Below are 25,416 nucleotides of genomic sequence, written 5' to 3' on the forward strand. Positions count from 1 at the left end.
ACCTTCTTATTTACAGAAAATAACCCAACAAAAAAAGATAAATAAAATATCAAAACTTGGACGTTCATAACCATGTTGAACCTATCCGTTGTCACGCCAACTGTTTCTATAGAAACATCATTTAACGTTAAAATTTTTTTAAAGTTAAATAATGACAAAAACATTAGAAATTGTTCACAGTGATTGCGCACCTCCTGCTATTGGACCATATTGTATGTTTATTAAAGGAGAAAAGAATATTAATTAATAAATATAATATTTTTTTTTTTTTAAAAATCCGGTTAAAAATGAATGAAAACTAATATAAATATAGCTCAAGCAATAAAGGCCAATGGACTAATATTTTGTTCAGGACAATTGCCAGTGAATATTATTTATTAATATTTTTTTAAGTGATATAATTTTATTAGGCGTTAGCAAATGGCTGCTTAGTAACGACAAGTATTGGAGAACAAACGGTATATTTAACTTCGTTCTAATAATATTAAACAATTATTTTAATATAATACAGAAAGCCTGTTTAGATAATCTTCGTCATGTTCTAGAGGCGGGGAATTCGTGTCTTGAAAAAGTCGTCAAAGTAACCGTTTTTCTCAGTGATATGTGTCATTTTAAAGAATTCAACGAAACATATGAAAAAGTAAAATATAAATAAGAAATAGATCAAGTTAATAACATGGCAGGTATTTGGTTCTTATCGTCCAGCACGATGTTGTGTTGCGTATTTAACTATTAAAAACTTTTCCTATCAAAAAAGTAATAAAACATAGTGTTCGTGAATTACCAAGAAGTGTAGACGTTGAAATTGAATGTATTGCAGTTGAAAATAAATAATTGATTTTAATTATTTAAAATATTAAGTTTTAACAAATATTTCCAATATAATTAGATTTAACTCTATTAAATTTTAATTTCGTGCATCTCTCTGTATTGACATGTTTCCAATGGGTTCAACAAAAGCAAAATCAACGGATAACTTTGATTCTAACAATTCTGTTCCATTACATTTTTCAATTGCTTCTTTAGCCTCAGATAAATTTGAATATTCAATAAGTGCATAGCCCTATCTATATCAATACCATTTTCAAACTTTTTATATGTATTGAACCTTAACATAACCTATTTTTCGTTAATTTTGGTCCTACCATTAAAAAATTATTACCTGTTCTTCGATCCAAATTTAAATGTAAATTTTTGATATCTCCATATTCCGAAAATTTATCCTGAAGATCTTCTTCAGATGTTTCTTCATGTAACCCCGTTATCAATAGAATCCATCCTTCAATTGCTAATATTTATTTATTATATAAAAATGACCAAAAAATTAACCTTACATCGTATAGCACGCATTCCTGATCCTGTCCATGCACTCAACTCGTCATTACCATCCGTAATAACCTGAGTTTCCATATTTTCCCCACTCAAAAACATTGTTTCATCTGAAATATTTATTAATTATTTTCTTAAAAAAAATATCTTTACCTTGTGTCATAAAACCTCGACCCTTACGTATAACTGGATCTAAAAAAAATAATTAATAACATAAAAATCTTAGAAATATACCTTGTGTTTCTTCAATGTCCATAACATCTTGTAATTCTGTTGAAACATCCATTGTTTTTTCAATTTTTTTTTAAAAAAAATATCGAAGATCTTTTTAATGCTGACCCTGACCTACCTATATAAACTATATAGGGTTTAAAGACATTAGGTCTAAGATTTTTAATAGTCGCACGGATTCAAGAAACCTTTAAAAAAAATATAAAAAAATGCAGCGGCTAACATATCGCCGTCGACTATCTTATAACAGTAAGTATCTTTTAATATGTTTTTTTTTTTCAAGCTTATCAGTGAAATAGCACCTTCAAACAAAGTATATTTAAGATTTTGCATATTTTTTTTTCCTTATATTTTTAGGTCCGTGTGATTAAAACACCAGGAAATAAGTTAAAATATTTATATGTGAAAAAGGTATTATTTGGGTTTATTTTTTATGTTTATGTTTAGAATTGTTTTATAGAAAGGAAAACCCCCACGTTGTGGTGACTGTTATCATGCTTTGCAAGGCGTTGGTTATTCAAAAATAAAAAATAATTAATTGATTAATGTGTAGATTCCTGCTGTCCGACCTCGTGTCTATTCTCGTTTATCAAAAAATAAAAAATCAGTATCAAGATCATATGGTGGTTCACGTTGCTCCAGATGTGTCAAAGATCGGATTATGCGTGCATTTCTTATTGAAGAGCAAAAAATTGTAAAAAGAGTATTAAAGACACAAATTCGACTCAAAAAATAATTTTTTGATATCTATCTGTATATTAATATATATTCATTTTATATTTTATTAAAATACCTTTATATAATAACTCTTATATTTAATTTTAAAAAATGATGAATATAAAATAATAGAATTATATATTGATTATTTCAAAGATGACTTTAAGATAACCTTTATTGTTTGATATTCTTTATTTTTTAAAATTAAATATGTTTTAACGTCTTTTTAAAAGAAACAATTGACGTTTCAATTGAAGACATAACCCTAACCTTTTTTCACTAGGAGGTAAAGAAAATCTTATCATTTTATAAATTAAATCTCATCGACATTGATTAAAAATATTTTTTTAAACAAGCGGGTGTTCTTTCGTAAATTTCGTTTTAAAAAAAAACTAATGGAATCTACGGACAGCACATCTTCAACCGTTGTCGATAATAATATAGCTAATATTCATTATACAATTCATCCAGTTGATTCACAAAATTTAATCCCACAACCACAAGTAGGAGTTCATTATGCTTCACCAGAAGATATTCGTGCCATGTTAGATGCTTATGCTAAATTTAAAGGATTTGCAGTATCAGTTCGAGCTTCTAATCGAATAACATATCGATGGTATGTTCATATTATTTATTAGTTATAAATAATATATATATATATATAAATTAAATATAAGCATTTTTTCTTATATTAGTATAGGCAATGTGTTCATGGAGGAAAATATCGAAACACACGAAATTTGCCGAATGAAATAACAGTTGATCCAGTTATAGTATCAGATCCAACAATACCTCATCGTCAACGTAAACAAACAACTAAAAGAACTAATTGTCCTTGGCTTGTCCGAGCAGGACTAAGTCAATCTGAATTATGGAAAATAACTAAAGTGGTTGATGAACATAATCATCGTCTTTATCCCGAAGATCCGACTATTTATCATCAAAACCGACCTATGACTAAACAACGTGTACAGCGTAAAAAACCTCGAAAACCTAGTGCGCGAATTCTTGAACAACAAATGACCAATACAGCATTATCATCAACACCATTGAATAATATGGAATCTACTTTAAAAATTATATCCTTAGTTCCTCAGGATTTTGAACAAGGTATTATGGATCCAGAATTAGATATTGATTTAGACGAATCTATTATGAGAACAATTGGAACACAGACTGAAGAAGTTTAATTTTGTTAAAGATACCTTTATTGAAATTTTAGATCAATGATTTTTTCCACCAGTAATTATATAAATAACATATTTATTCATCTATTTATTAAACGAAAAAATATTTGTTTTCAAGTTATGAATACGTTTTATGTTCAAAAGATGGCGAAAATTCATGAACTTGTGCTCGTATTTTCTCAATTTCAAGAGAAAGCATATTCATATTATCAAGTAACACACCAACTTCATCATACTTTCTACGTTTACTTGCATCTTTAATCCAGTTTTGGACTTGATGACGTTGTTCTTCAAGGATATGTAGTTCTAAATATTTCTTTTCATTTAATTTAGGAAAATGCATCATTTTGTTTGTATTATTGTTGCCTTTTTTCTTTAAATTTGGGACAAATTGCAATGAAAGCATATGCTTCTGAAGGAAACGCTTTGCTTCCGAATGAATTTCTATTTGAAGATTTTTTATTGCTAAAGATTTTGTTGTTAATTGAGAAATATTCTTTGATAATTTATCATATTGAAAGAATGTGTCTAATATTTTTTCCCGAATCAATGCAACTTCATCGATTCGTTTTTGGTCTATATTTCCTCTATTTTTTATTAATATTAAGGCTAACTAGCATTAAAGGCTTTCCTTAATTCGTCCAATTGAGATTTAAAATTAGGAAGTAATGTTTCAATCTTATATCTAAGTGTAGATAATTCCTATAAACTTATTAAAATTAACGAAAAAAAGACAGAAACCAACTTTATAGAAAATATCTAATTGATGAGGTTTTGAAAGAGAATCAGAAAACTCTTTTCTGGAAAAAACAATACGTCTACAATTTTTACATATACGTATAGACAAATCTGAATAAATCGAAGCATTTGTTGAATTTTTATGCACTAAATATAAATAATGACGAAGATATGTAAAAATGATATACCTATTTCTGAATTAAAAGTATTTAAACATCGAGATTTCATATTTAATTGAACCATTGAAGAACATTCTGTTTTCAAATTAGCACATATTATCTTTCCACATAATCTACAATGATGTTTTTTATTAGTATAATTAAAAGAATGTCTAAGCAAATTGAGATTAAAAAATTAAAAAAAAAAAAGAATATTACTTGCAAATTGGACAATGTGTAACAGAAAAATCATCTTCCCATGAAACAATGGTTTGTTCTAAAGCCTTTTTTCGTGATTTAAAAGAATTAATCAATTTATAAAAAGAATTTGTAACAGGTACATTTTTTGAATCCAATACAAGTTCAAAAAGCTATATAAACATTATTAAATAGTTTTAAATATACAAAAAAATACTTTTGAAATCCTTTTTTCAAGTCTATTAGCGTGTAGATTGATTTTGTCTACTGCTTGCGTACGAAAATGTTTGAATTCTGAAAAATAATCTATAACAGGCCCTAATATATAAGAGTCATAATTAAAAACAGTTTATATATTTAATATTACCATTCGTATCCATATATCCTTTCCTTTCTTCATAACAATACTTGCATACACGAGACCATACACCATGATAAGGATCATGTTGAGCATCTTGAGAAAGCTTAATCTAATAAAATGTTATAATGAAAAACATATAATTTCTTTATCTACTTGATAAGTTGTATGAGCATTGCAAAATAATTTTCCACATTTTCTACCTTTAAAATAGTTAGTCATTCTATAAAACGTAACTAATAATAATTCTGATAAGGTTTATTTTAAAAAAATAAACACCAATATCAATATAACTCAATATTTATAACCCTAATTGATATTTTCAACCAATAAAAACACAAATATCCAAATATCTCTACACATATAACCTTTAGATATATATGAATAATTTTATTCATACTATAAGGCCTAGATATGTGTAATAATTATTTTTCGCCAAGATTCTCTTTTCCTCATACAAATATATTATTATACCCTTAAAACAGCATAAAATCAGATCCGTGAATATATATGCGCATCATTATCTTAATTTTAGGTTTTTATCATAGAAATACATACAATTAATACGTTCTCCTTTAGAAATAAGACTTTTACAGCATGATTCAAAAAAGCATGATACATTTTCTTCAATTTGCCAATGTTCTTTTGTAACTTCTGTTTCTACTTGATTTTCATTTAATTCAAATTCTTCTTTATGTAAATAATGTTGAGTAACTACAATCGATGCTAACTGCTTTGCTTCATCAACCTTCTTCTTAAACCATGACTTAACCGTTTCTTTTTGCTTTTCTGTTACATCAAAATGGTTTTCATCTAAATGAACATTCAATTCATATAAATCTTTCTAAACTTATTAATATTTCAACAATATTTATTCAAAAAACAAACAGATAGCTTATTACAAACAGGACAATAAAGTACACCTTGATATTTTGACCTAATCATCTAATATTGCATCTTTTTCCCTATTTATTCCTTTGATATTCGACAACTCAGCACCCTGACTTCACAAATCGAAATCTCAAATTCCTAAAATATAAACATAATTCTATTTTAATGAATCCATACTTTACTCCTAAGAAAATAACACGAACAATCACTCCATATAGACCTCTTCAACTTTATATCCAAGGATTTCTTGATTGTATTTTTATTATTGCGACTATGCGAGGTAATGTCTCTGAATGGGTATGTCTTACAAAATTTGGCCAATTTTATGCAATAATCACAACTATATTCTAAAAAATTGCCAGATTTCTATTGATTTGAATCAAGCAATTCCACTATTTGATCAGACCTCAATAGCACAGCAAGATCAATTACCTCTATCCCATCTCTCTGCAAAATTTCTTTTAGGAGCAAGCCATCTTCCACGAGCAGATTTTGCACGAATGCTTGCTTGTCAAATAGCAAGTTATATTGTCCGTGATTCAGTCAAAGAGCAACGGATGGTTTTAGTTGGATTTGGATTGGATTGGACTGAAGATTTGGAGGGACAACGAAGCCTTTATAATAATGTTTTGAAGATGCTTGAAGAATGTAAAGTTTGGTAAACAGACAGGTGAATTGGGGGAGGGGAGGGGGTATTTATAGAATAATATACGCATATTACTAATTTGAAATGTATGCGCTATATATTCCTTATGTGTATATATTAACAAATATATGTAATAATACGTATTATATATATGTTATATACTATATATACAATTACTTTTGCGTCATTTACTATCTGCTTTATATTCGACTACACCGAATTATCAACAAATAGATTTCTTAGTCTACAAATATATCCTCTATTTTATGAAAATATGTATAATTATGTATTGGTTTAATGTAGCTTATATTGACTGAATATATAAGCACTGCTAAATCCTATGCAGAAGTACATATAAGACGCATATAAGACGCATACAACACGCATATATAACGCATACATCCAAGTATTTTAGCTCATTCGGCTTCTATGAAGGAAAATTGCAGGATATTGGATAAAAAGGATATGTTCGCTCTTGGATTAGAAGGTGAGTTTCAGTATATTAACTTATATATCTTATAAATAAGGCTCTGCAAACAAGATGGGTGTTGGAATCATCAAACATCCAGAAAAAGGACCAGCAGAAATGATTATTAATCTGCGGCATACATATATTACGCCTCCAGGAGAAGGGTTCTTGCCAAAACATACAGCAAAACATCATAGAAAATGGGCTATCTGTTTAATTAAAGAAGCCATGAAAGAAAGCGGGTTAAAAATGAAGGATTTTGACTGTATATGTTTTACAAAGGGTATAGAATGAATATTAGGAGGATATATTGATAAGACTAAGTCATTAAGGGCCAGGAATGGGCGGACCACTTCAAACAGTAGCTATTATAGCAAGAACTCTATCAATTTTACATAATATACCCTTAGTAGGTGTAAATCATTGTATTGGACGTATAAGACGATTATATATATATTTTTAAAATTAATGAATACCTCAGATATAGAAATGGGACGAGAAATTACAGGTGCAATAAACCCAATAATATTATATGTTAGTGGTGGGAATACGCAAGTTATTGCATATACTAAACAAAGGCAAATTTATTGTATATTATAATATCAAGTATTAATAGATACAAGATATCGTATTTTTGGAGAAACATTAGATATTGCAGTTGGAAATTGTTTAGATCGCTTTGCAAGAACAATTTACATTTCTAATGATCCAAGTCCAGGATATAATATTGAAAAGCTTGCAAAAAAGTATGTTTTTTTTTAAAAAAAAAAATAATTTATATATTGTTAGGGGGAAAGTGTTAATTGAATTACCTTATACAGTGAAAGGCATGGATTGCTCATTTTCGGGCATTTTGAGTGCAATGGAAAGCATTGCAAATGAATTTTTTGACAAAAATACGAAAGAATTTCGTAAAGATTCACCATATACAAAAGAAGACTTATGTTTTTCTTTACAAGAAAATGTATTTTCCATGCTTGTTGAAATAACAGAAAGAGCAATGGCACATGTGGATAGTAAAGAGGTTTTGATTGTGGGAGGCGTTGGTTGTAATGAAAGATTACAAGAAATGATGAATTTAATGGCACAAAGTAGAGGAGGGAAATTATTTTCTACAGATGAAAGGTAATAAATTATTGAAAAATAGATTAACCGAGTTTTAATAACCATAATTTGACAGATTCTGTATAGATAATGGTTTAATGATTGCACACGCAGGATTATTAGCATATAAAACAGGGTTTCAGACTCATATTTCTGATAGTCAATGTATACAACGTTTTCGTACCGATGAAGTACATGTTACATGGAGAGAGTCATAGAATTAATACGTATTATTAATTATATTTGTACTTTTTTTGGAAATATTTGCATTTTTTTTAGATCATTTCATATTTTTTTTCGAAATTAGTAATTTATAAATTTTTATAAAATATTAACTAGGACAATATTGAAGATTTTTACAAGATCTTTTTGAGGTTTTTATCTTTCCGGTATATTTCTTTTTTTCAGATAATCCAATAACAGTTTAAAATTCAACAAAATAAATAAGTCGACAAATCAAAAGAAAATTCATAGACATTATTCACAACAAAAAAATAAAAAATACTGATAAATATATTTTTTTCATAAATTTCTAACTTATATATTCTTAATTTACAGCTTTTTTGTATTAGTTTTCAAAAGATTTACTATTTAAAGTTTTGAATATCAGATTCATGATAATTTATCAAGAAATTAAGATTTACTAGAAAAAATAAACTAAATAAAAGTTTATACAAACACTTCATTAATAATATATCAATGATACGGTTAAAAATACAGTGGAAAATATTTTAAAAATTATCAAGGGTAATAAATATATAAATATGAATTACGAAAATAAAACAAAAAGTAACATTCATCAAGTATCTTTTAATGATCAAGATTCTCAGGCAAGTTTATTTTTATAAAATATTTTTTTCTGAAAAATATAAAAGGTTATTGAAGAAGGTTTACTATAAGATGATCATATTATATATTTTAATATTATTAGAACTTTCAAAAATTCCATTTGGTGTCTTAGTTTCGGTAAAAGATGAACTTGATAATGCTTTAAATATCAAACAAAAGTATCAGAAAGTACTTGATGCTAAAAAACAATTGAAAATCAATAAAAAAAACCAAGAAAAAATAATTAAAAAAAAACGCTCCAGTAAAAATGCTCCGCTAGAAATGTCTAGTAAAAAACCAGTTTCAAGGTTTCGAAAGGTCATTCCTCTTACAAAAATAGAACGGCGTGATCCTCGTTTTGATTTTCAAGACCGTGTAAATCTTGCTAATTTAAGTTCAAAATATTCATTTATAAAAGATTATCAAAAAGAGGAACTTCAATTGTTAAAACATAGATTAAAACTTGAAAAAAATAATGAGGAAAAAGAACGGATAAAGAAAACTATTGTTTCTATGGTTATTTTAAATTTATTATAGTTTTTTTTAATAATATTTAGGAATCAAAATTATTAGCTGCCCAAAATAAAGAAGAAGCCACTAGAATTCTTCGTGAATACAAAAAAAATGAAAAAAAAAAGGCAAAAACAGGCAAAAAACCTTTTTTTTTGAAAAAAAGTCAAAAACTTTGTTTATTATTCTTTAAACTAATTTTTCTCTAGAAGAACAAAAAAAACTAATAGAAGCAAACAAATTATCTAGACTCGAAGGAACCAAAGCCTTAGATAGATATATGAAAAGGAAAGATAAAAAATTAGCATCTAAAGAACGGAAAAGATTATTCAAATATCGATATAGAAACTAAATGATACCTATGTTTTATAAAATCGATACTATAAAACTTTCTACATTGTTTTATACATTTAAAATATAATAAACAGTAATTTTATTTAAAAATTTTCCCATCTGCAGCAGGATAAATCTTACCATCAACTTCAATTGGATCATTCCGACCCCAAACGGACTTAATATGCTTTTTATCTTCTTCCTTAGTAGGATCAAGACATATAAAATTATAGGATTCCCAATCAGGAGCTACATCAAAAGCTGTCTTAAAATCTTTACCTCGAACAAGGAATACACCACTAATAATATTGTCACGGTCTTTTCCATAGACAACTAAGGATCCAAAAATATGTTTTCGACTTGCATCAAGCCTCTGAAAAAAACCTAATTAAATAAGATTTTCTTAAAAAAAAAAAAAAAAATAATAAAATACCTCCACAAAGATTTGAACTTTGAAAAATTAAGCCAAGTTCGTCATTATACTATAAACAAAAATTAAATAATAATAATTTATGTATTATAAACCATACTTTATAATCTAATCGCCATAAGGAGTATGCTTCTATATCTAAATGCTCCCAAAACCATTTCATAGCAGTTTCCAGATCATTATTAGAAAATTGACGCTTCCATTCATCCAAAACAAATGAAGATGAAGGTGAAGAGTCAAGAAGGTGCTTTGGCTTCTCCACCAATGGTTTTTCCAATTCAGCATCTGATTTCGGAGGAATAGTCTCTTTTTCTGACTTTTTAGGGACATACTTAACCGGCTCTTCAATCATTACTGGAATGGGTGATGCTGCAGTCCAAATAGGTTGATTAACAACAGTTAGATACCATCGAACAAGATTCGGAAATCCACGTCTCCAATCTGCTCCAAAAACCTAAAAAATATAAATTTTCTCAATTTGGATTTTTTTTTTAAAAATTACTGTCAAAAATCCAGGCGTAATATGAGCAGCCATAACTAAATCCGCAAGAGTTAAACGTTCTCCAACAAAGAATGTCCTCAATTTCAAAAAATCATCTACATATCTACAAAGTCGATTGGTCTCTGCCTGGTTTTCATCTACTACTTTTTTGGAATATGGCATCCTTCCAACTAATGGAAAAAACCATAAAGCAATAGATCGAATAAGATCAGTATTTGCAAAAGACATCCATTGAAGAATCGATGTATATTCCTGCTTAGTTTTTCCAAGTAGAGTCGTTTTTTCATTTTGACTTGCAACTATAACAAAAATGTAAGAAAAGATAAATAAAAAAATATTTTAAATATATCTAATTCTTTACAAATGATTCACTCATTAAAAAGTTGATATAATTAAAAATATTCATATCATAAAAAATATAAATTTATTTTAGCTGTTTTATCAGATCACTTGTTTTCAGCACGGTTTTCAGACAGGGATAACTGAGTGATTCATTTGGATCATCATTTACCCAAAAAATATTGCAAAGAAAAAAAATAAACATATACTTACAGTAAATAGCAATAGCATTCGTTTCTGTCAAACAAAATCCATCTGAACCTAAAAACCCTGGAATCTAAAAACAATAAAAATATGACAAAAAAATAAACTAAACATACTTTTCCCTTTGGAAAATGTTCCAAGTATTCCTTGCTTAATCCTACATTGGGATTTTCAACAACAAGTTCTACATCAAGATTATTTTCTTTTGCAAGGATCAAAAGAGCAATCGTTCTAAAATATTATAAAAATATAGCAACAAAAGGCTATTCATAAATACCTAGAGTTTTCTGCATAACCGTAAAGCTTTCCAAACGACATTTCTGCCTCGTCAAAAGTATTAATAATTTTTTATATTAATTTTGTGTAATCTATAAAGTTGCTATAGTAACGTAGGTAAGCAGTCTCAGAAAAGATAATTCATAAGATCATGAATATTTAGGTCTATTTATAAGGAAAACAAAAAAAATAAAGCCATGCATAAACTTACTCATATGTCTATCGTTTAACCCATGTATTTTTCTTTCGAGCCTTTGGTTGACCTAATATTGAATAAGAAATATATAATAATAAATATAAAAGTATAGAACCAGGCTTCTTGCGTTCAACACGACGTGCATCACACGTAAGACAGGAATCTTTTTGTATTTATTAGAAACTTGGTTTTTAAATATGGGAAAATATACTTTTTCGAAGAAGATATCTTAATTCAGGCTCATGAATCACCAATCCTCTAGAAATTGCAAGAGCAGAAGCTTCTGCTTGACCTAAATACATTTATTAATAGATTCTTTAAAATTAAAAAAAAAACCAGTAGATCCTCCTCCCTTAACAAAAATACATAGATTATACTGATCAAGACGTTGTGTTATTTTTAACGGCCAAATAACAGATTGTCGGTCAAATAATCGAGGAAATGCTTCATAAAAAGCCTTCCCATTAACAAGTACCTGTCCATCACCTTTTATCATCCATACACTGGACACTGCTTCTTTTCTTCGTCCAATTGTACGAGAACGCCCTAAGGCATCTAAAGATGCTGTATATTTCCTTTTTGATTTCACAGATATTTCTCGAGAATATTTATCAAGGACTTCTTTGACTTCCTCAGGCATAAATATTGGATCAATTCTATTGATCCTTACAAGAAGTTGTATAATTTTCCGATATTCCGATGGCTTTATACATTCCACTATATTTCTAGATTCTCTATATTGATTTAAAGTTTTCCATAATCGCTTAGGTGCTTCCTCAAAAGAGACTGTAGGAAGTGTTTGATAACGCTTTAAAATACTTTCCAATGATAAAAAATCGTCATGAAATCCCTCTTTTGCTGTAAAATATGAGCTTGAAACGGGCTCATAAAATGATGTATATCCAATATAACGAAAATCTTTAAAACGTCTCAATGCCTTTTGTATAGGCAAAATTAAACAAGAATTTGAATAAACAATTGGACCATGAAACAGGTCAACTGTTCTCATTAAACATTTGTAAACCATCCCTTTCTTTTAATCCTGATATTTAATAAAATAAATATCTATATAAACCAAGTTATATAGATTTTTACACAAAATTATCAAATTATATAGACATTACATATTTTTTATCTCTTTTATATTCCAAACAAAAAAATCTCACAGGCTGTATGCGTTATATATGCGCGATCTATAAACTCTGCAGCTTTTTTATCGTTCTAAACTTTCTTATATAAAACTAAACTGTTATCTTATAAAATTCCACTTATTATTAATACCTTCAAATTATAAATAAGATGAAATCCCAAGCTTAAATAGTATTTATTATCAATAAGAACAAAAGATTATCTTCATTTTTATTAAAAAATATCAGATTCAATTCATATAAGGGTTAGGACTAGGGTTAGGATAAGGGTTAGGTACAAAACCTTCAATATACCGTCCTATACCTTTCTTTTATTAATATCTTAATATTATGGCATATATAATAGTCGCTGGACGCGCTATTAAGTCTGAATATGTAATATAAAACATATATTCAATAAATTTATCATTAAATTTATAATAGATTGCAATTGGAACAATTTTATCTGCTGCTAGTCTTCTTGGTAAAAAACAACTCAATAACAATTATTTAATACATTTAGCTTATACTATACATCGAGCAAATAAACGGGCTCAACAACGATTAGCTGGTGATCCTCCGATTTATGCGAAAAGTCCTGAGGAAGAGGCATTTATTCGGTAATTATTTATATAATATTAAAAAATAAATATAAATACATATAGAAATAAATTAGAAGCCTTTAAGCAAGAACAAAAAGTATTAAAAAAATAATTATATTATTCATAATAAGCCATTCTAAAAAGAACTATTTATCATTAAAAATAATATTTATTTCATAAATAAATATATTTCTATTTTCTATATTATATGGATTATATATGGACTATATATGCGTGTTATATGCGCTTAATTATGGATATTATTAAGTAAAAGAAGCATAAAAAGCCATCTCTTGAGTTCTCTTGATTGATTTCTTGATTGGTTTTGTCATTTTGTTTAAACGCTCAGAAATTTCCGAGACATTTAGCGCTCGATGTTTTACTCCGTTAGAAACGGCGTTCACATCCTTTTACCGTTCAAATGGAATCTCCAGATGAACAGACAGATGAAACTGCAGATTCTACAAAGGAAGGAATAAACGGAGGAAATGGAGCAGAGGAATTAACACAGTTTTCAGAGAAAGGAGTAGGGTTAAGGTCTCAACATGGAGTAAAGAGGGTATGTTCAGAAGGACGGTATTCAGAATGGCCAGTTAAGCGGAAAAAACCGAAAAATATGAGTAAAAATGAGGTCAGAAATACGTTCTACGGGTTAAACAAGGGATTAGATGAGAGTAAGGCAGAATTTATGGAAAATATACGTCAACGGTTGAAGAAGGCAAAAGAAGATGAAGAAGAGCGCATTAGAGTAAAAAGGATAAAGATTCAAGCAATGTTAATTGAACGATTAAATAATCGTGCGAAAAAAGTGTTTGAAAAGAAGTCCGAATGCAGTTTTAATGAAGTAAGCTTTGATCAGACATATTCAGAGCTTAAAGATGCAAAAGAGGTTGAGAGAAAAGAAAAAGATATATTTAGAAGGGAGAAAGAGTCTTCTAGGAAAGAACGAAGTGTATTTAGGGAAAGAGATATAGTAGAAATGAATTTTTCTATTGATGAGGAAACATCAGGATCAGAAGAAACATATAGACCTAATAAAAAGGCTAGAAGGAATACGAATCATCTAAAGACTTTAGAAGAATCTATAACACAAATTTGGAAAGAAATATCGAAAAAAGAGGTTCCTAAGGTGTATAAAATGATTCAGCAAAATTATACAACACGAAGCAGCAATTCTCGTAAAACGGCATTGCTTTGTTCAAAAGAAGCAAAACGTTGGCAATTTCGGACAAACAAAAATATTAAAGATATGCAGGCTCGAGCAAAACGAGCAGTGCGAGAGATGCTTGTTTTTTGGAAGAGAAATGAAAAAGAAGAGCGAGAACAACGTAAAAAAGAGGAAAAAGAGGCAATGGAAAAAGCGAAAAAAGCGGAAGAACAAAGAGAAGCAACACGGCAAGCAAGAAAATTAAATTTTTTAATTACACAAACAGAATTATATTCTCATTTTATAAGTCGAAAAATAAGAACCGAAGAAACAGATAATGTTGACGAGATAAAAGATGTCTCTAAAGATAAAGAGGAGAAGGCGTTAATAGAAAATTCATTAGAAATGACAGAAACTCCATTGAATCATTGTTCAATTAAAGATCTCGATTTTGATGGAGTAGATGATGATTCACTTCGCCAAATCGCTATTAAGAATGCACAAAATGCTATTTCATTAGCAAGGGATCATGCGGAACAATTTAATTCAACTGGTGAGTCTAAAAATACCTTTGACGGTAGTGAAATGAATTTTATGAATCCATCATCTCTTGGAAATGTCACAATTATCCAACCAAAAATGCTTCAATGTCAGCTTAAGGAATATCAAGTAAAAGGACTCACGTGGTTAGTTAATTTGTATGAACAAGGTATCAATGGTATTTTAGCCGATGAAATGGGTTTAGGAAAAACGGTACAGTCAATTTCTGTCATGGCTTATCTTGCAGAAAACCATAATATATGGGGACCCTTTTTTGTAATTGCTCCTGCATCTACTCTTCATAATTGGCAACAAGAAATTACTAGATTCGTACCAAAATTAAAGGTATAATTTAATGCATTTTTGATTAATAAAATTTCATTATTCATTAGGTTCTTCCCTACTGGGGAAATAGTAAGGATAGAAAAATTTTACGTAAATTTTGGGATAGGAAACAACTTACATATACAGAAGATGCACCTTTTCATGTTCTCGTTACATCTTATCAACTCGTGGTTCAAGATGCGCAGTATTTTCAAAGGATAAAGTGGCAATATATGATTCTTGATGAAGCACAAGCTATAAAAAGCTCAAGTAGTTCAAGATGGAAGAACTTACTTGATATGAAATGTAGAAATCGCTTACTTTTAACCGGAACACCAATTCAAAATACAATGCAAGGTATTTTTCAATCACTTTAATAAAAAACCCTAATGCATTTAGAATTATGGGCTTTATTACATTTTATTATGCCAAGTTTATTTGATTCACATGACGAGTTTAGCGAATGGTTTTCAAAAGATATTGAAAGTCATGCACAGAGTAATACATCTTTAAATGAGCGTATACTACATTTTTATCTTTATTTTTTTTTCATTTTAATTATTCTTAGAACAATTACAACGTCTTCATATGATTCTTAAGCCTTTTATGTTGCGCCGTGTTAAAAAGCATGTTCAAAGTGAATTAGGGGAAAAAATTGAATTGGAAATTTATTGTAATCTTTCTTACCGTCAAAAAGCTTATTATAAAACATTACGTGAAAAAATTTCTATTGCAGATATTATTGAAAAAGCTGCACAAGGTGGTGATGAAAACGTAGCAAGCCTTATGAATATTGTTATGCAATTTAGAAAAGTATGCAATCACCCTTATTTGTTTGAAAGAATAGATGTAATTTCGCCTTTATGTTTTGCACAATGGGTCGAAACACCTTCATTAATGCGCGAAGGATCGAATCTTTATATACCATATAGTTTAAAAAGTTTAATTAAATTCCATATACCAAAACTTTTTTATCGTAATGGTGGTATTTTAAACAATCATGGGCCAAATTCGTCTTTTGGATTTCGCATTAAATATTTAAATTATATAATGAATATATTTGACTCAAAATATATATATGATTCCTTATGGAAAAATCATCATGGTAATTTTCTTACTAACTTTAGAAAAAAATTAATAAAAGTAGATTCACCGTTTTCATGGTCATATTTTATTGGACTTTCACCTTCTGAACTCTCTAGATTATTTCATTATAATATATGGAAACGAGCTCTTCGTAGCCGAATGGATTTAAATAAAAGATATATAGCAAAATTACATCTATTATATGAAGATATTCAAATACCCGATCGTTTTATGTTTTTCATAAAAAAGTTTACTGAACATACATCAATCTTAGATATAGAAAATGGTTCTGCTATGTATAATTTATGCAATGTATCCCGTATTGTTTTCATTGAGCAACTATTACATCGATTAGAGCCAATGTATGATCAAAAAGTTAGTAAATATTTAATCATCAATTTATCAATTCTTTTCTAATATATATAGGTTTCATCTCCTCCTATAGACGCTGAATGTATAGATAGAACTTTTACTATTGAACAACAACAGTTTTTTTTTGATGAGAATCTTAAAAAAGAATTTCTTGGAATTACAGTATTTGATGAAAAAAATATTATTGATAAAAATATAGACTTAAATAATATCGAATTTCCTGTTGAAAGTATATTGGGAAAACCATTGCTTGAAAAATCAAGTTTTGGAAGACTTAGAATGCCTTCTATGAGTAGGTTTGTTACAGATTCAGGAAAACTTGCAAAATTGGATGAACTTTTAGCCGTTTTAAAAACAGGTGGTCATCGTGTACTTATATACTTTCAAATGACTAAAATGATCGATTTAATGGAAGAATATTTGACATATAGACAATATAAGTATCTTCGTTTGGATGGTTCATCTAAAATTAATGATAGAAGAGACATGGTAAATGATTGGCAAACACGACCAGAAATATTTGTATTTCTTCTTAGTACTCGTGCAGGCGGTCTTGGTATTAATTTGACAGCAGCAGATACCGTAATATTTTATGATTCTGATTGGAATCCAAGTTCAGATGCACAAGCTACAGATAGAGCGCATCGTATTGGCCAAATGAAGCAAGTTACGGTGTACAGGTTTGTTACTCGAGGAACAATTGAAGAACGTATTTTAGAACGGGCAAAACAAAAACAACAAGTACAAAATATTGTTATTTCTGGAGGAAAATCAATAGACTTTGGCAAAAATCATAGAGAAGTTGTTTCTTGGCTTCTTAATGATAATGAATTAGAAAAAATTCAAGAACACCAAAATCAGAAAAATTCCAAATCAAATTCATCACAAAAGAGCACTTCAAAAAAAATATTTTAGAAACGAAATAAATTATTCTCCGAGTTCTATTAATTCTGCGTCAGAAGCTCTAACAAAATATTGAAAATTTAATATATTTTTCAATTAAGACTAAAAAGATTTCAGCATTATGAAGTTTGATCCAACTTATTTTCAAAAACTACGGAAAAACAATTTAAAAGAAGGGAATTTATTCATTATTTTTTAATACATTTGTCAAATTAAGCCATTAACATGATATTTTTTTATTTGTTTAACACGTCTATATATATTATCTATAAGTTAGTATATAGTATTGATATTATTATGAATCATTAGTTTCGATATCAGTTTCAGCTTACAAATCTTTAAAATATCAAAATTTATTTATATTTTTGTTTATATTTTTGTTCTTAATTGTCGAATTTCATCCAACTCTGTCATAGGTTTAGAATGTTTTATATTGAATTCTTTTGAATATATTTTTGGAACGATTTTTTTCCCAACTATCTCATAATTATCTAGAAAATTATCCATTATTGATTCGAAATCCATTCTTTCAGAATCTCCTTTTGATTCTTTATCACTTATATCATCATCATATTCTTTTTTTATCTAAAAAATTAATTTAGCTTTTTTGCAAAAATAAAATCTTTGCAAGATACTTTTTCAAATCTATCGTCCAAAAGCATTAACGCCTCACTTCTAGGAAGTATAGAACTAGATATGGAAGAATAAGTAGCCGTAGACAGTGGTTTTCGAAATTTTTTCTTTTTATTTTTTAAACATTCACGAAAAATAGAATCATTATTATATGTATGTAAATCTTGAGAAAGAATCTCTTTAGAAATCTTTGTATCATCAGAATCCCAATCTGTATCCAAATTCTCAATAACACTTGAATCATCTGCTTTTCCTGATTTTATCAATTCATCTAGATCACCATCCTCATCTGATGATAAATAACGATCATCTTCCAATGCCTCCAAAACTTCTCTAAGTCTTATATCCATATCTGGTTGAAAACCAGATATATCATCAGGAATAGATTGTTGATCCCGATAACTTCTTTTTTGCTCAGTATCCGAAGGAAACACTTCCTTTGGAAGCTCATCAATAATGCTTAGCTTTTTATCTATAGGTCTCTGTAATAAAATTGTACCAGGTGATTTGCCTATTCCACGAAGATGTTGCATATAGTCATATTTAGTATCATCATATGAAATACCATATAAAATAGCTTCCCCAACATTTTCCCTTAAATTTTCTACTCCTTCATCCTTTTTTAAGGATTCATTATTGTTTTTTTCTAATGAAATATTTTCTTGACTTTTTTCAATCATATTTAGCCCATTAGATATCTAAAAACCATGAAAAAAAGGGAAAAAATCTACTAAACCCATAACAAACCTTCTTTTTGTTGCTATAAAATGCTGGAACAAGAATCCTTGAAGGCGCCTGATCATCATGAATCAGAGGATCTTTTTGGGACCTAATTTAACCGTCAGTTATCCATTTTTTTTCATTCTTTTTTTGAAACCTATGAACAAGATGAAAAGTTATAGAATTTTTCTTATCTATAAACCGTTTTCTAGGCTAAAAGTTCATGATTAGCTGTATTTTAAGGAAAAAATAAAACTTACCATTTTTATGACGTCCAGCATAGCAACGGTTGTCACCGTAAAAATATACTTGTCCTGATATTTTTTTTAAAAAAATGGTGAGTTTTTGTGCTGATCTTTTCTCAATAAACTAACACTTTTTCAGAATTTTTCTAAGGAAAAGACACATTATTGTCTTGGAAATGCCTTAAAAAATAATATTCTGAATTTTCACCAAAAAAAATCTCATGTTGGTTGAGATATTTGAAAAACAAGAATTAACTCTTGAAAGGATCATATACGCTATAGAAATAGACTCAAAACTAAGAAACTAGAATCTATTGTTCATGAGACATCGCTGGATTCTTTTTTATCTGAAATTAATCTCTCAGAAACAGAGTTTATAAGAGGCAAATAATTATTTTTATATAAAAAAACCAATCTGAGAAGAATAGAGGAGAAAAATATAGAAATAATTGAAAAAAGCCAAAGAAAGAATCATATTTTATCACAAGATAAAGGAAAAGAGCTGCTAGAAATTCATCAGCAATTAAAATCAGATTTAATTATTCCAAGACGGTAATTTTATAGAGTTTATTAGATATTTTTAATATCTAAGGCCATACTGGGATTCCAAAACTACAGCAGAGGAACTTGAAAGAAATGAAAAAGAAGCTTTTTTAAATTGGCGTAGAAAATTGGCATTGTAAAACTTTATATCAATCGATATAAATTAATTTTATTAGTCTTCAAGAAAATTATAATTTATATTTGACGCCTTTTGAACGAAATCTGGAAGTTTGGAGACAATTATGGAGAGTGATTGAGAAATGCGATTTAATTGTTCAAATTGTTGATGCAAGAAATCCTTTATTATATAAATCTAAAGATCTTGAATCTTATGTTGAAGAAATGAATAAAAAGAATTTTTTGTTGATAAATAAAGCAGATTTACTGACAGAAAAACAAAGGTATTTAATAAAATTTGTATGATATATGTAGTTGAATTATTATAGAGAATATTGGGCGGATTATTTTAAAATGAAGGGTATATCTTATACCTTCTTTTCAGCAGTAGCGAAAAAAAGTAATGATGATCAATATATTAATAAAAAACATAAAAATTCATTAAAAAAGGTAATGAATGAAATAGAAGAGATATTCGACGAAGAAATTTTAGAAAGTGAGAAAGATGTTTTTGATAGTAAATTAAAAATAGAAAATAACAATCCACTTAAAGATGAAAGAATAAGAATAGTTTCAGTTGATGAATTAAAGGATATTTTTTTCAAGGAAATAGAACTATTAAATAATAATAATACTGAGAATTTCGAGAAATTTTATGTAGGATTAGTAGGATATCCAAATGTAGGGAAATCCTCAACAATTAATTCTATGATTAGCGAAAAAAAGGTATCTGTTTCATCTACACCAGGAAAAACAAAACATTTTCAGACCATTCATATTACTGATAAAATAGTACTTTGTGATTGTCCTGGACTAGTGTTTCCTAATTTTACTACAACAAAGGAAGAGCTTGTTTGTAATGGTGTACTTTCTATTGATCAGCTTAAGGATTATATAAGTCCGATTGCTTTAATTGTAAGTCGTATTTCAAAAGAAGTTTTAGAGATGATCTATGGAATTTCTTTGAAAATAAAAACTGTTGAAGAAAATGGAATGGAAATTCTTGCGGCTGAAGAATTCTTAGAAAAATATGCTTCTAGTCGTGGAATCGATAAATCTAGAGCTTCTAGACATATTATTAAAGATTATATAAATGGGAAATTATTGTTTTGTACCCCACCTCCAGAAATTGATCCATACATGTTTAATTTTGAATATTATGATTCATTTAAATTATCCGGAGACAAGTGTTTACAAACTAAAGATTATACTAAAAATGGGATGATTAGTAGACCATTAAAGAATAATAAAAAACAAACATATTCCGAAGATGAACAATCTCTACATACTAAATTGTCAAGATTTGATAAAGATTTTTTTTCTCAAAATAGATTATCTTTAAATTCAAATCAAAAAATTACAAAAGGTTTTTATTATAAAAAACATATAGGACCCTTCACTACGCATTCTTTTGAGGTAATTTTTAAAAATTTTCAAAGTATTCATATTTAAATTAAATAAGAATTATCAAAATAATATTTTAAATAAATCTAAAAAACACTTTAACGCACATAAACGAAAAAAGTATTACATTCAAGGAGTAGACTAAATAACACTATCATTTATCGTTTTCACTTAATTTTTGAAGATAAACATACTACTACTTTTATTTTTGGATGCTTAATTATTATTTATTTTATCGTTCTTTCATCTTACAATTCAGAATTTTTATTTATCATTTATGATAATCATATAAAATACTTCTTTTTTCAACAATTCATGGAATTCTGGATATAAGTCAGTAGCTAATGTTAACTTATGCACATTTATTTTAATCTATAACTTATTTTAAAATTTCAGAATATCACGTGATCGTAACCCATGGCAACCGCTCCAGTGTTTTGTTTTTTATGATAAATTTAAAAATCATACGAATATTAACTCAAAAATTTACTTATTATTATAAGGATTTACTTGTCTTTTATAACAAGATAGTTAATATACATATAATTGTTTTTCAGAAAGTTCTAATAATATTAGATATGGTCTCATTAAGTAATTTAAATAAGGCATTTAGTGTAGAAATTGAAGATACACCTATTCAACCTATGCATCAAGGAAACTTAGATCTTCAACGTCAACTTTTGAAGAGAAAAGTTATATATGGGTTAAATTATTTAATTTGATTAAAAAAGAATTTCTAATATTTTTAGAGGAAATATAGCATCTCCAACAGATGATCTTATGTCTCCTACTACAGCTAAATTGCAAGCTCATAAACAAAAATACTATGGAAAGTATTAATTTAAATATATAAGTTTTATATATTTTTTAAAACTTTTATAGGGCAAAGCCTCAGTCATTACAAAATATGTTTACTCAAATACAATCTGGTTTAAAAGAGCATCCTATTTAAATGTGGTTTTGAATTCTATATTTTTTGATTTATCTAAAATGTTTTGTTATTGTTCTATGGCCTATAAAACTATAGTAATCAATAATATACATATGTTTTTAAGTTAAAATATATTAGAGGAAACGAATATTAAAAATTCAATTTCATAAATTGATAAAATGTATTTTTATTCATTAGGTGTATTTTTTAGATAATTTTCTAACTTATACTATGCTTTATTTTTATTCTTTTTTATCTTTTTAAATTATTAAAACAAATATTCTTTAAATGTATATTATAAATTAGAAATATTATTATTTAAAAAAAAACTAATATTGTAAGAATTAATGAAATTTATATTTGCAATTAACATTTAAGAAATAATATATAAGAAAGGAAAAAGTATCCAGAGATTCTAGGATAGTATTAAGTCAAATATTTATCATGAATTCTCTTAGAATTATTTAGCCTAGTTAAATTAAACGTCAAATACTATTGTTTTAATAGATGCAAAAATACAAATAATTATTTCAATTTAAAGCAAAAAAATATTATAATTTTTAATTATTATAAAAATCCAAAAATCTACTTCTTCTAATCACATTAATAAAATCATTTGTTTTATATAAAAATACCGCTTATATAAAATGTTACATAATTAAGGATATACTAGTAAACAAAATTCACAATAATCATAGGATAGGACCAATACGATTGCATATTTCAAATAATTAAAAGACTCTAAAAATAATGACATATGCAATGTTAACAAAAATGCTCTAATTAATTAGCAGAAAATTCATAATCAAAAACATTTCGTAAAAATTTTCATAAAAAACGTCTTTAAAAATGCTAAATATCTAAAAAAATTAAAATAAGAACCGCTTATAAATTATAATATACCTTAATAGTTGAAAATAACAAAAAAAACTCTAAATTATATTCCTTTTTCTTGTTTCAAAATGCATTTTTTTTACAAAAATAGGTTTTATTATGAAGAAAATTTGAAAATAAAAAGAATAAAAATCGTAAATAAAATTAAGAATTGAAAAACAATAATCCATCTTTGAATCAAAATCTAGAAAATTTAGTTTTTTCTTCATAATTAACTTATAAATAAAAACCTCATTAGACAAATACTCTAATTTAGAGGCAACCATATCTACATCTTTTTTTGACTTATTTCTTTCATATTCGATCTTTGAAAGAATATTTTGCCATAATTCCTCGTATTGATGCTTCTTTTTATAGATTAAATTAAATTGTATATAATCACAATTTCTTACCAATATATTTAATCGAGAAAATACAGTAGAATTTAGCGTTTGTATAACAAAATCTATTTTATTATCCTGCATTTTTTCCATTTTAATAAACGTATTTTTTAACATTTTTGATTGTTGTTCAATATATTGCAAATAAAGAGAAGTATTCATTTCCAAAAAAGATAACCTTTTACTAATAGTTTTATATATATTTTCTTGCATTCCTAAGTTTTCTATATTGTAAAATGAAGATTGTGTTGTATTCTGTGTTGTTTGGTTATCCATTATCTTTTTTTCAGTAAAATTCAAATAAAATGTGCTAGAAGAAAAATTATCTAAAGATGAACAAATAGGATTTTTTATAAAAAAAGCTGATATCCAATAGTGATTTCCATTTAGATAAGGCGATTTTGATCTAGAAGAAAAAAACGAAGAATCAGAATCTCTATAACGATTTATATCTTGAACAAAAATATCATTACATAAATTAGTAACTATTGATGCATTTATAAAACATTCAGTATGTAAAGGTGAAATTTCGTGAGTTTTTTCACCATCGAAATTAATTTTATGATTTTCAGTAGAGCGTTTATTAAAATTTAAGACATCATTGGGTAATTGTTTTAAATCCTGAGCCTCAAGAACAGTTTTATCATTGAATTTAACACTTTCTTTGAGCTCGCTTTCCTCATATTTAAGCTCCTCAATCATTGTTGTACCATGAACCCTTAAAAGAGTAACTGGACAATAAAATTCATCACCATAATGTGTTAAAAAATCTATACGCAAATACTTTGACCATATTAAAGGATTAGAAATCATAAATGTTTGAACATCTTTTATATTCGTAGCTGTAAATATACCCAATTCCTTCCACTGAGTTTCTTTAATAGGATATCGATCTGAAACAGAAACACGAAAATCTTTAAAAGTTGAAGAAAAAAACTCCAAATTCCCTAATACAATAGTATCAATAAGAATATCATTACAAAGCTCAACAATCACAAATTTATTAGCAGCTGAACATTTATTTAACATATAAAAATCATTGTCTGAGGATAGTATTGACGATATACCCTTTGCTTCTACATTTGCTCTTAAAACATTCGCTGCACAATCAACTGATGCATAATTAAATCGTTCTTTAAGAGATTCACTTAAATAATCATAAAATTTAAATTTCTCTGGAATATCTTCCTTAGTAAAAACATAATCTTTAACTTTTTTTGTATCGTTATCATCTTCAATTTGATCTTTTCTTTCTTTAAAATCATATAACAATGTTTCATTATGAACCATATTATTCTTATGTTCCTTTTCTAATAGAATCTCATGATTTTCATCTATAATTTCTCCAACTGCTTGTTTCTTCGATTCTTCAAAAGATAATTCTGAACAATATTCAAAATTCTTCAATTTTACATCCAATTCTTCTTTTTTAGAGACAAAAAAAGACTTTTCCAAAACATCTCTATATTCACAAGGAAAACATTGATTATTTAGCAAAAAAAATGCTTTTTTAAACTCATGCCAATGTGGATCTTTAATTAAAGATAAATGTTGTGTATAAACGCTTAAAAAACCCAAAAAAAAAAGGGAAAAAAAGGAAATACCAAATATTCTAGTAATATAACAAAGATAAAATGCTTTTATACTCATTTCATCCACTATTTACGTCTTTTAATCAGTTTATTCATTCTTTATATTTTTTTGACGTTGGCCTAGGATCGAGATAACGAAGTATACCTCTTTTATATGGAATAAAATAAGGTATTCTATAATAGAAAAAAACGCGTAAAATAGAAACTTTAAA

At 27.4% G+C, this 25,416-nt stretch overlaps 16 protein-coding genes across 16 annotated transcripts; 10 read left to right on the top strand and 6 right to left on the bottom strand.

The window, feature by feature from the left end:
* Nucleotides 1-151: 151 nt before the first annotated feature.
* PNEG_03067 (hypothetical protein) lies at nt 152-834 on the top strand (the record flags this gene model as incomplete). Its single annotated transcript, XM_007876932.1, has 6 exons — nt 152-212; nt 314-363; nt 411-458; nt 512-640; nt 684-721; nt 771-834. The coding sequence occupies 6 exons, from the start codon at nt 152-154 to the stop codon at nt 832-834; spliced, it is 390 nt and encodes a 129-aa protein (XP_007875123.1).
* Nucleotides 835-907: 73 nt separating this feature from the next.
* PNEG_03068 (hypothetical protein) lies at nt 908-1,615 on the bottom strand (the record flags this gene model as incomplete). Its single annotated transcript, XM_007876933.1, has 6 exons — nt 908-1,063; nt 1,109-1,119; nt 1,163-1,288; nt 1,335-1,439; nt 1,483-1,521; nt 1,564-1,615. 6 exons carry the CDS (start codon nt 1,613-1,615, stop codon nt 908-910), a joined length of 489 nt encoding a protein of 162 aa, XP_007875124.1.
* Nucleotides 1,616-1,769: 154 nt separating this feature from the next.
* PNEG_03069 (hypothetical protein) lies at nt 1,770-2,296 on the top strand (the record flags this gene model as incomplete). Its single annotated transcript, XM_007876934.2, has 5 exons — nt 1,770-1,809; nt 1,860-1,873; nt 1,918-1,971; nt 2,021-2,068; nt 2,114-2,296. 5 exons carry the CDS (start codon nt 1,770-1,772, stop codon nt 2,294-2,296), a joined length of 339 nt encoding a protein of 112 aa, XP_007875125.1.
* Nucleotides 2,297-2,672: 376 nt separating this feature from the next.
* On the top strand, nt 2,673-3,516 carry PNEG_03070 (hypothetical protein; the record flags this gene model as incomplete). The annotated part of the gene is made up of 2 exons (XM_007876935.1): nt 2,673-2,893; nt 2,978-3,516. 2 exons carry the CDS (start codon nt 2,673-2,675, stop codon nt 3,465-3,467), a joined length of 711 nt encoding a protein of 236 aa, XP_007875126.1. The 3' UTR covers nt 3,468-3,516.
* Nucleotides 3,517-3,582: 66 nt separating this feature from the next.
* Nucleotides 3,583-5,861, bottom strand: PNEG_03071 (hypothetical protein; the record flags this gene model as incomplete). The annotated part of the gene is made up of 10 exons (XM_007876936.1): nt 3,583-4,040; nt 4,079-4,166; nt 4,210-4,349; nt 4,391-4,533; nt 4,580-4,731; nt 4,776-4,876; nt 4,926-5,028; nt 5,073-5,119; nt 5,475-5,760; nt 5,805-5,861. The coding sequence occupies 10 exons, from the start codon at nt 5,859-5,861 to the stop codon at nt 3,583-3,585; spliced, it is 1,575 nt and encodes a 524-aa protein (XP_007875127.1).
* A 111-nt stretch (nt 5,862-5,972) lies between these two features.
* PNEG_03072 (hypothetical protein) lies at nt 5,973-6,469 on the top strand (the record flags this gene model as incomplete). The annotated part of the gene is made up of 2 exons (XM_007876937.1): nt 5,973-6,104; nt 6,170-6,469. The coding sequence occupies 2 exons, from the start codon at nt 5,973-5,975 to the stop codon at nt 6,467-6,469; spliced, it is 432 nt and encodes a 143-aa protein (XP_007875128.1).
* Nucleotides 6,470-6,864: 395 nt separating this feature from the next.
* PNEG_03073 (tRNA N6-adenosine threonylcarbamoyltransferase) lies at nt 6,865-8,244 on the top strand (the record flags this gene model as incomplete). Its single annotated transcript, XM_007876938.1, has 6 exons — nt 6,865-6,940; nt 6,981-7,356; nt 7,404-7,500; nt 7,546-7,668; nt 7,712-8,047; nt 8,103-8,244. The coding sequence occupies exons 2-6, from the start codon at nt 7,263-7,265 to the stop codon at nt 8,242-8,244; spliced, it is 792 nt and encodes a 263-aa protein (XP_007875129.1). The 5' UTR covers nt 6,865-6,940; nt 6,981-7,262.
* A 517-nt stretch (nt 8,245-8,761) lies between these two features.
* PNEG_03074 (hypothetical protein) lies at nt 8,762-9,772 on the top strand. Its single transcript, XM_007876939.1, has 5 exons — nt 8,762-8,856; nt 8,902-8,914; nt 8,958-9,370; nt 9,412-9,529; nt 9,574-9,772. The coding sequence occupies exons 1-5, from the start codon at nt 8,791-8,793 to the stop codon at nt 9,714-9,716; spliced, it is 753 nt and encodes a 250-aa protein (XP_007875130.1). The 5' UTR covers nt 8,762-8,790; the 3' UTR covers nt 9,717-9,772.
* Nucleotides 9,773-9,797: 25 nt separating this feature from the next.
* PNEG_03075 (hypothetical protein) lies at nt 9,798-11,490 on the bottom strand (the record flags this gene model as incomplete). Its single annotated transcript, XM_007876940.2, has 7 exons — nt 9,798-10,081; nt 10,131-10,179; nt 10,228-10,581; nt 10,630-10,928; nt 11,182-11,245; nt 11,289-11,403; nt 11,450-11,490. 7 exons carry the CDS (start codon nt 11,488-11,490, stop codon nt 9,798-9,800), a joined length of 1,206 nt encoding a protein of 401 aa, XP_007875131.1.
* A 177-nt stretch (nt 11,491-11,667) lies between these two features.
* On the bottom strand, nt 11,668-12,822 carry PNEG_03076 (hypothetical protein; the record flags this gene model as incomplete). The annotated part of the gene is made up of 4 exons (XM_007876941.1): nt 11,981-12,822; nt 11,856-11,936; nt 11,760-11,807; nt 11,668-11,711 (listed from the first exon to the last, which is right to left on the bottom strand). The coding sequence occupies exons 1-4, from the start codon at nt 12,669-12,671 to the stop codon at nt 11,668-11,670; spliced, it is 864 nt and encodes a 287-aa protein (XP_007875132.1). The 5' UTR covers nt 12,672-12,822.
* Nucleotides 12,823-13,122: 300 nt separating this feature from the next.
* On the top strand, nt 13,123-13,663 carry PNEG_03077 (hypothetical protein; the record flags this gene model as incomplete). Its single annotated transcript, XM_007876942.1, has 4 exons — nt 13,123-13,167; nt 13,216-13,255; nt 13,295-13,391; nt 13,437-13,663. The coding sequence occupies 4 exons, from the start codon at nt 13,123-13,125 to the stop codon at nt 13,483-13,485; spliced, it is 231 nt and encodes a 76-aa protein (XP_007875133.1). The 3' UTR covers nt 13,486-13,663.
* A 131-nt stretch (nt 13,664-13,794) lies between these two features.
* On the top strand, nt 13,795-17,757 carry PNEG_03078 (hypothetical protein; the record flags this gene model as incomplete). Its single annotated transcript, XM_007876943.1, has 6 exons — nt 13,795-15,405; nt 15,453-15,741; nt 15,784-15,903; nt 15,953-16,489; nt 16,532-16,845; nt 16,897-17,757. The coding sequence occupies 6 exons, from the start codon at nt 13,795-13,797 to the stop codon at nt 17,755-17,757; spliced, it is 3,732 nt and encodes a 1,243-aa protein (XP_007875134.1).
* Nucleotides 17,758-18,114: 357 nt separating this feature from the next.
* PNEG_03079 (hypothetical protein) lies at nt 18,115-19,379 on the bottom strand (the record flags this gene model as incomplete). The annotated part of the gene is made up of 5 exons (XM_007876944.2): nt 18,115-18,330; nt 18,381-19,076; nt 19,126-19,207; nt 19,256-19,311; nt 19,359-19,379. 5 exons carry the CDS (start codon nt 19,377-19,379, stop codon nt 18,115-18,117), a joined length of 1,071 nt encoding a protein of 356 aa, XP_007875135.1.
* Nucleotides 19,380-19,663: 284 nt separating this feature from the next.
* On the top strand, nt 19,664-21,552 carry PNEG_03080 (hypothetical protein; the record flags this gene model as incomplete). Its single annotated transcript, XM_019757751.1, has 6 exons — nt 19,664-19,715; nt 19,772-19,895; nt 19,936-20,022; nt 20,063-20,287; nt 20,333-21,419; nt 21,466-21,552. The coding sequence occupies 6 exons, from the start codon at nt 19,664-19,666 to the stop codon at nt 21,550-21,552; spliced, it is 1,662 nt and encodes a 553-aa protein (XP_019613291.1).
* A 335-nt stretch (nt 21,553-21,887) lies between these two features.
* On the top strand, nt 21,888-22,338 carry PNEG_03081 (hypothetical protein). Its single transcript, XM_007876946.1, has 3 exons — nt 21,888-21,937; nt 21,984-22,110; nt 22,157-22,338. Exons 2-3 carry the CDS (start codon nt 21,986-21,988, stop codon nt 22,245-22,247), a joined length of 216 nt encoding a protein of 71 aa, XP_007875137.1. The 5' UTR covers nt 21,888-21,937; nt 21,984-21,985; the 3' UTR covers nt 22,248-22,338.
* A 973-nt stretch (nt 22,339-23,311) lies between these two features.
* PNEG_03082 (hypothetical protein) lies at nt 23,312-25,262 on the bottom strand (the record flags this gene model as incomplete). Its single annotated transcript, XM_007876947.1, has 3 exons — nt 23,312-23,416; nt 23,463-23,579; nt 23,625-25,262. The coding sequence occupies 3 exons, from the start codon at nt 25,260-25,262 to the stop codon at nt 23,330-23,332; spliced, it is 1,842 nt and encodes a 613-aa protein (XP_007875138.1). The 3' UTR covers nt 23,312-23,329.
* Between the last annotated feature and the right edge of the window lie 154 nt (nt 25,263-25,416).

The sequence above is a fragment of the Pneumocystis murina genome (genome assembly GCF_000349005.2).
Source record: "Pneumocystis murina B123 chromosome Unknown supercont1.15, whole genome shotgun sequence".
NCBI classification, from domain to species: domain Eukaryota; kingdom Fungi; phylum Ascomycota; class Pneumocystomycetes; order Pneumocystales; family Pneumocystaceae; genus Pneumocystis; species Pneumocystis murina.

Coding starts and splice junctions, on each gene's coding strand:
- PNEG_03081 (XM_007876946.1), top strand. CDS start 21,986: ATGGTCTCATTAAGTAATTTAAATAAGGCATTTAGTGTAGAAATTGAA. Junction 22,111..22,156: donor AAGAGAAAAGTTATATATGG/GTTAAATTATTT, acceptor TAATATTTTTAG/AGGAAATATAGCATCTCCAA.
- PNEG_03074 (XM_007876939.1), top strand. CDS start 8,791: ATGAATTACGAAAATAAAACAAAAAGTAACATTCATCAAGTATCTTTT. Junction 9,371..9,411: donor AGAAAACTATTGTTTCTATG/GTTATTTTAAAT, acceptor AATAATATTTAG/GAATCAAAATTATTAGCTGC. Junction 9,530..9,573: donor ACCTTTTTTTTTGAAAAAAA/GTCAAAAACTTT, acceptor ATTTTTCTCTAG/AAGAACAAAAAAAACTAATA.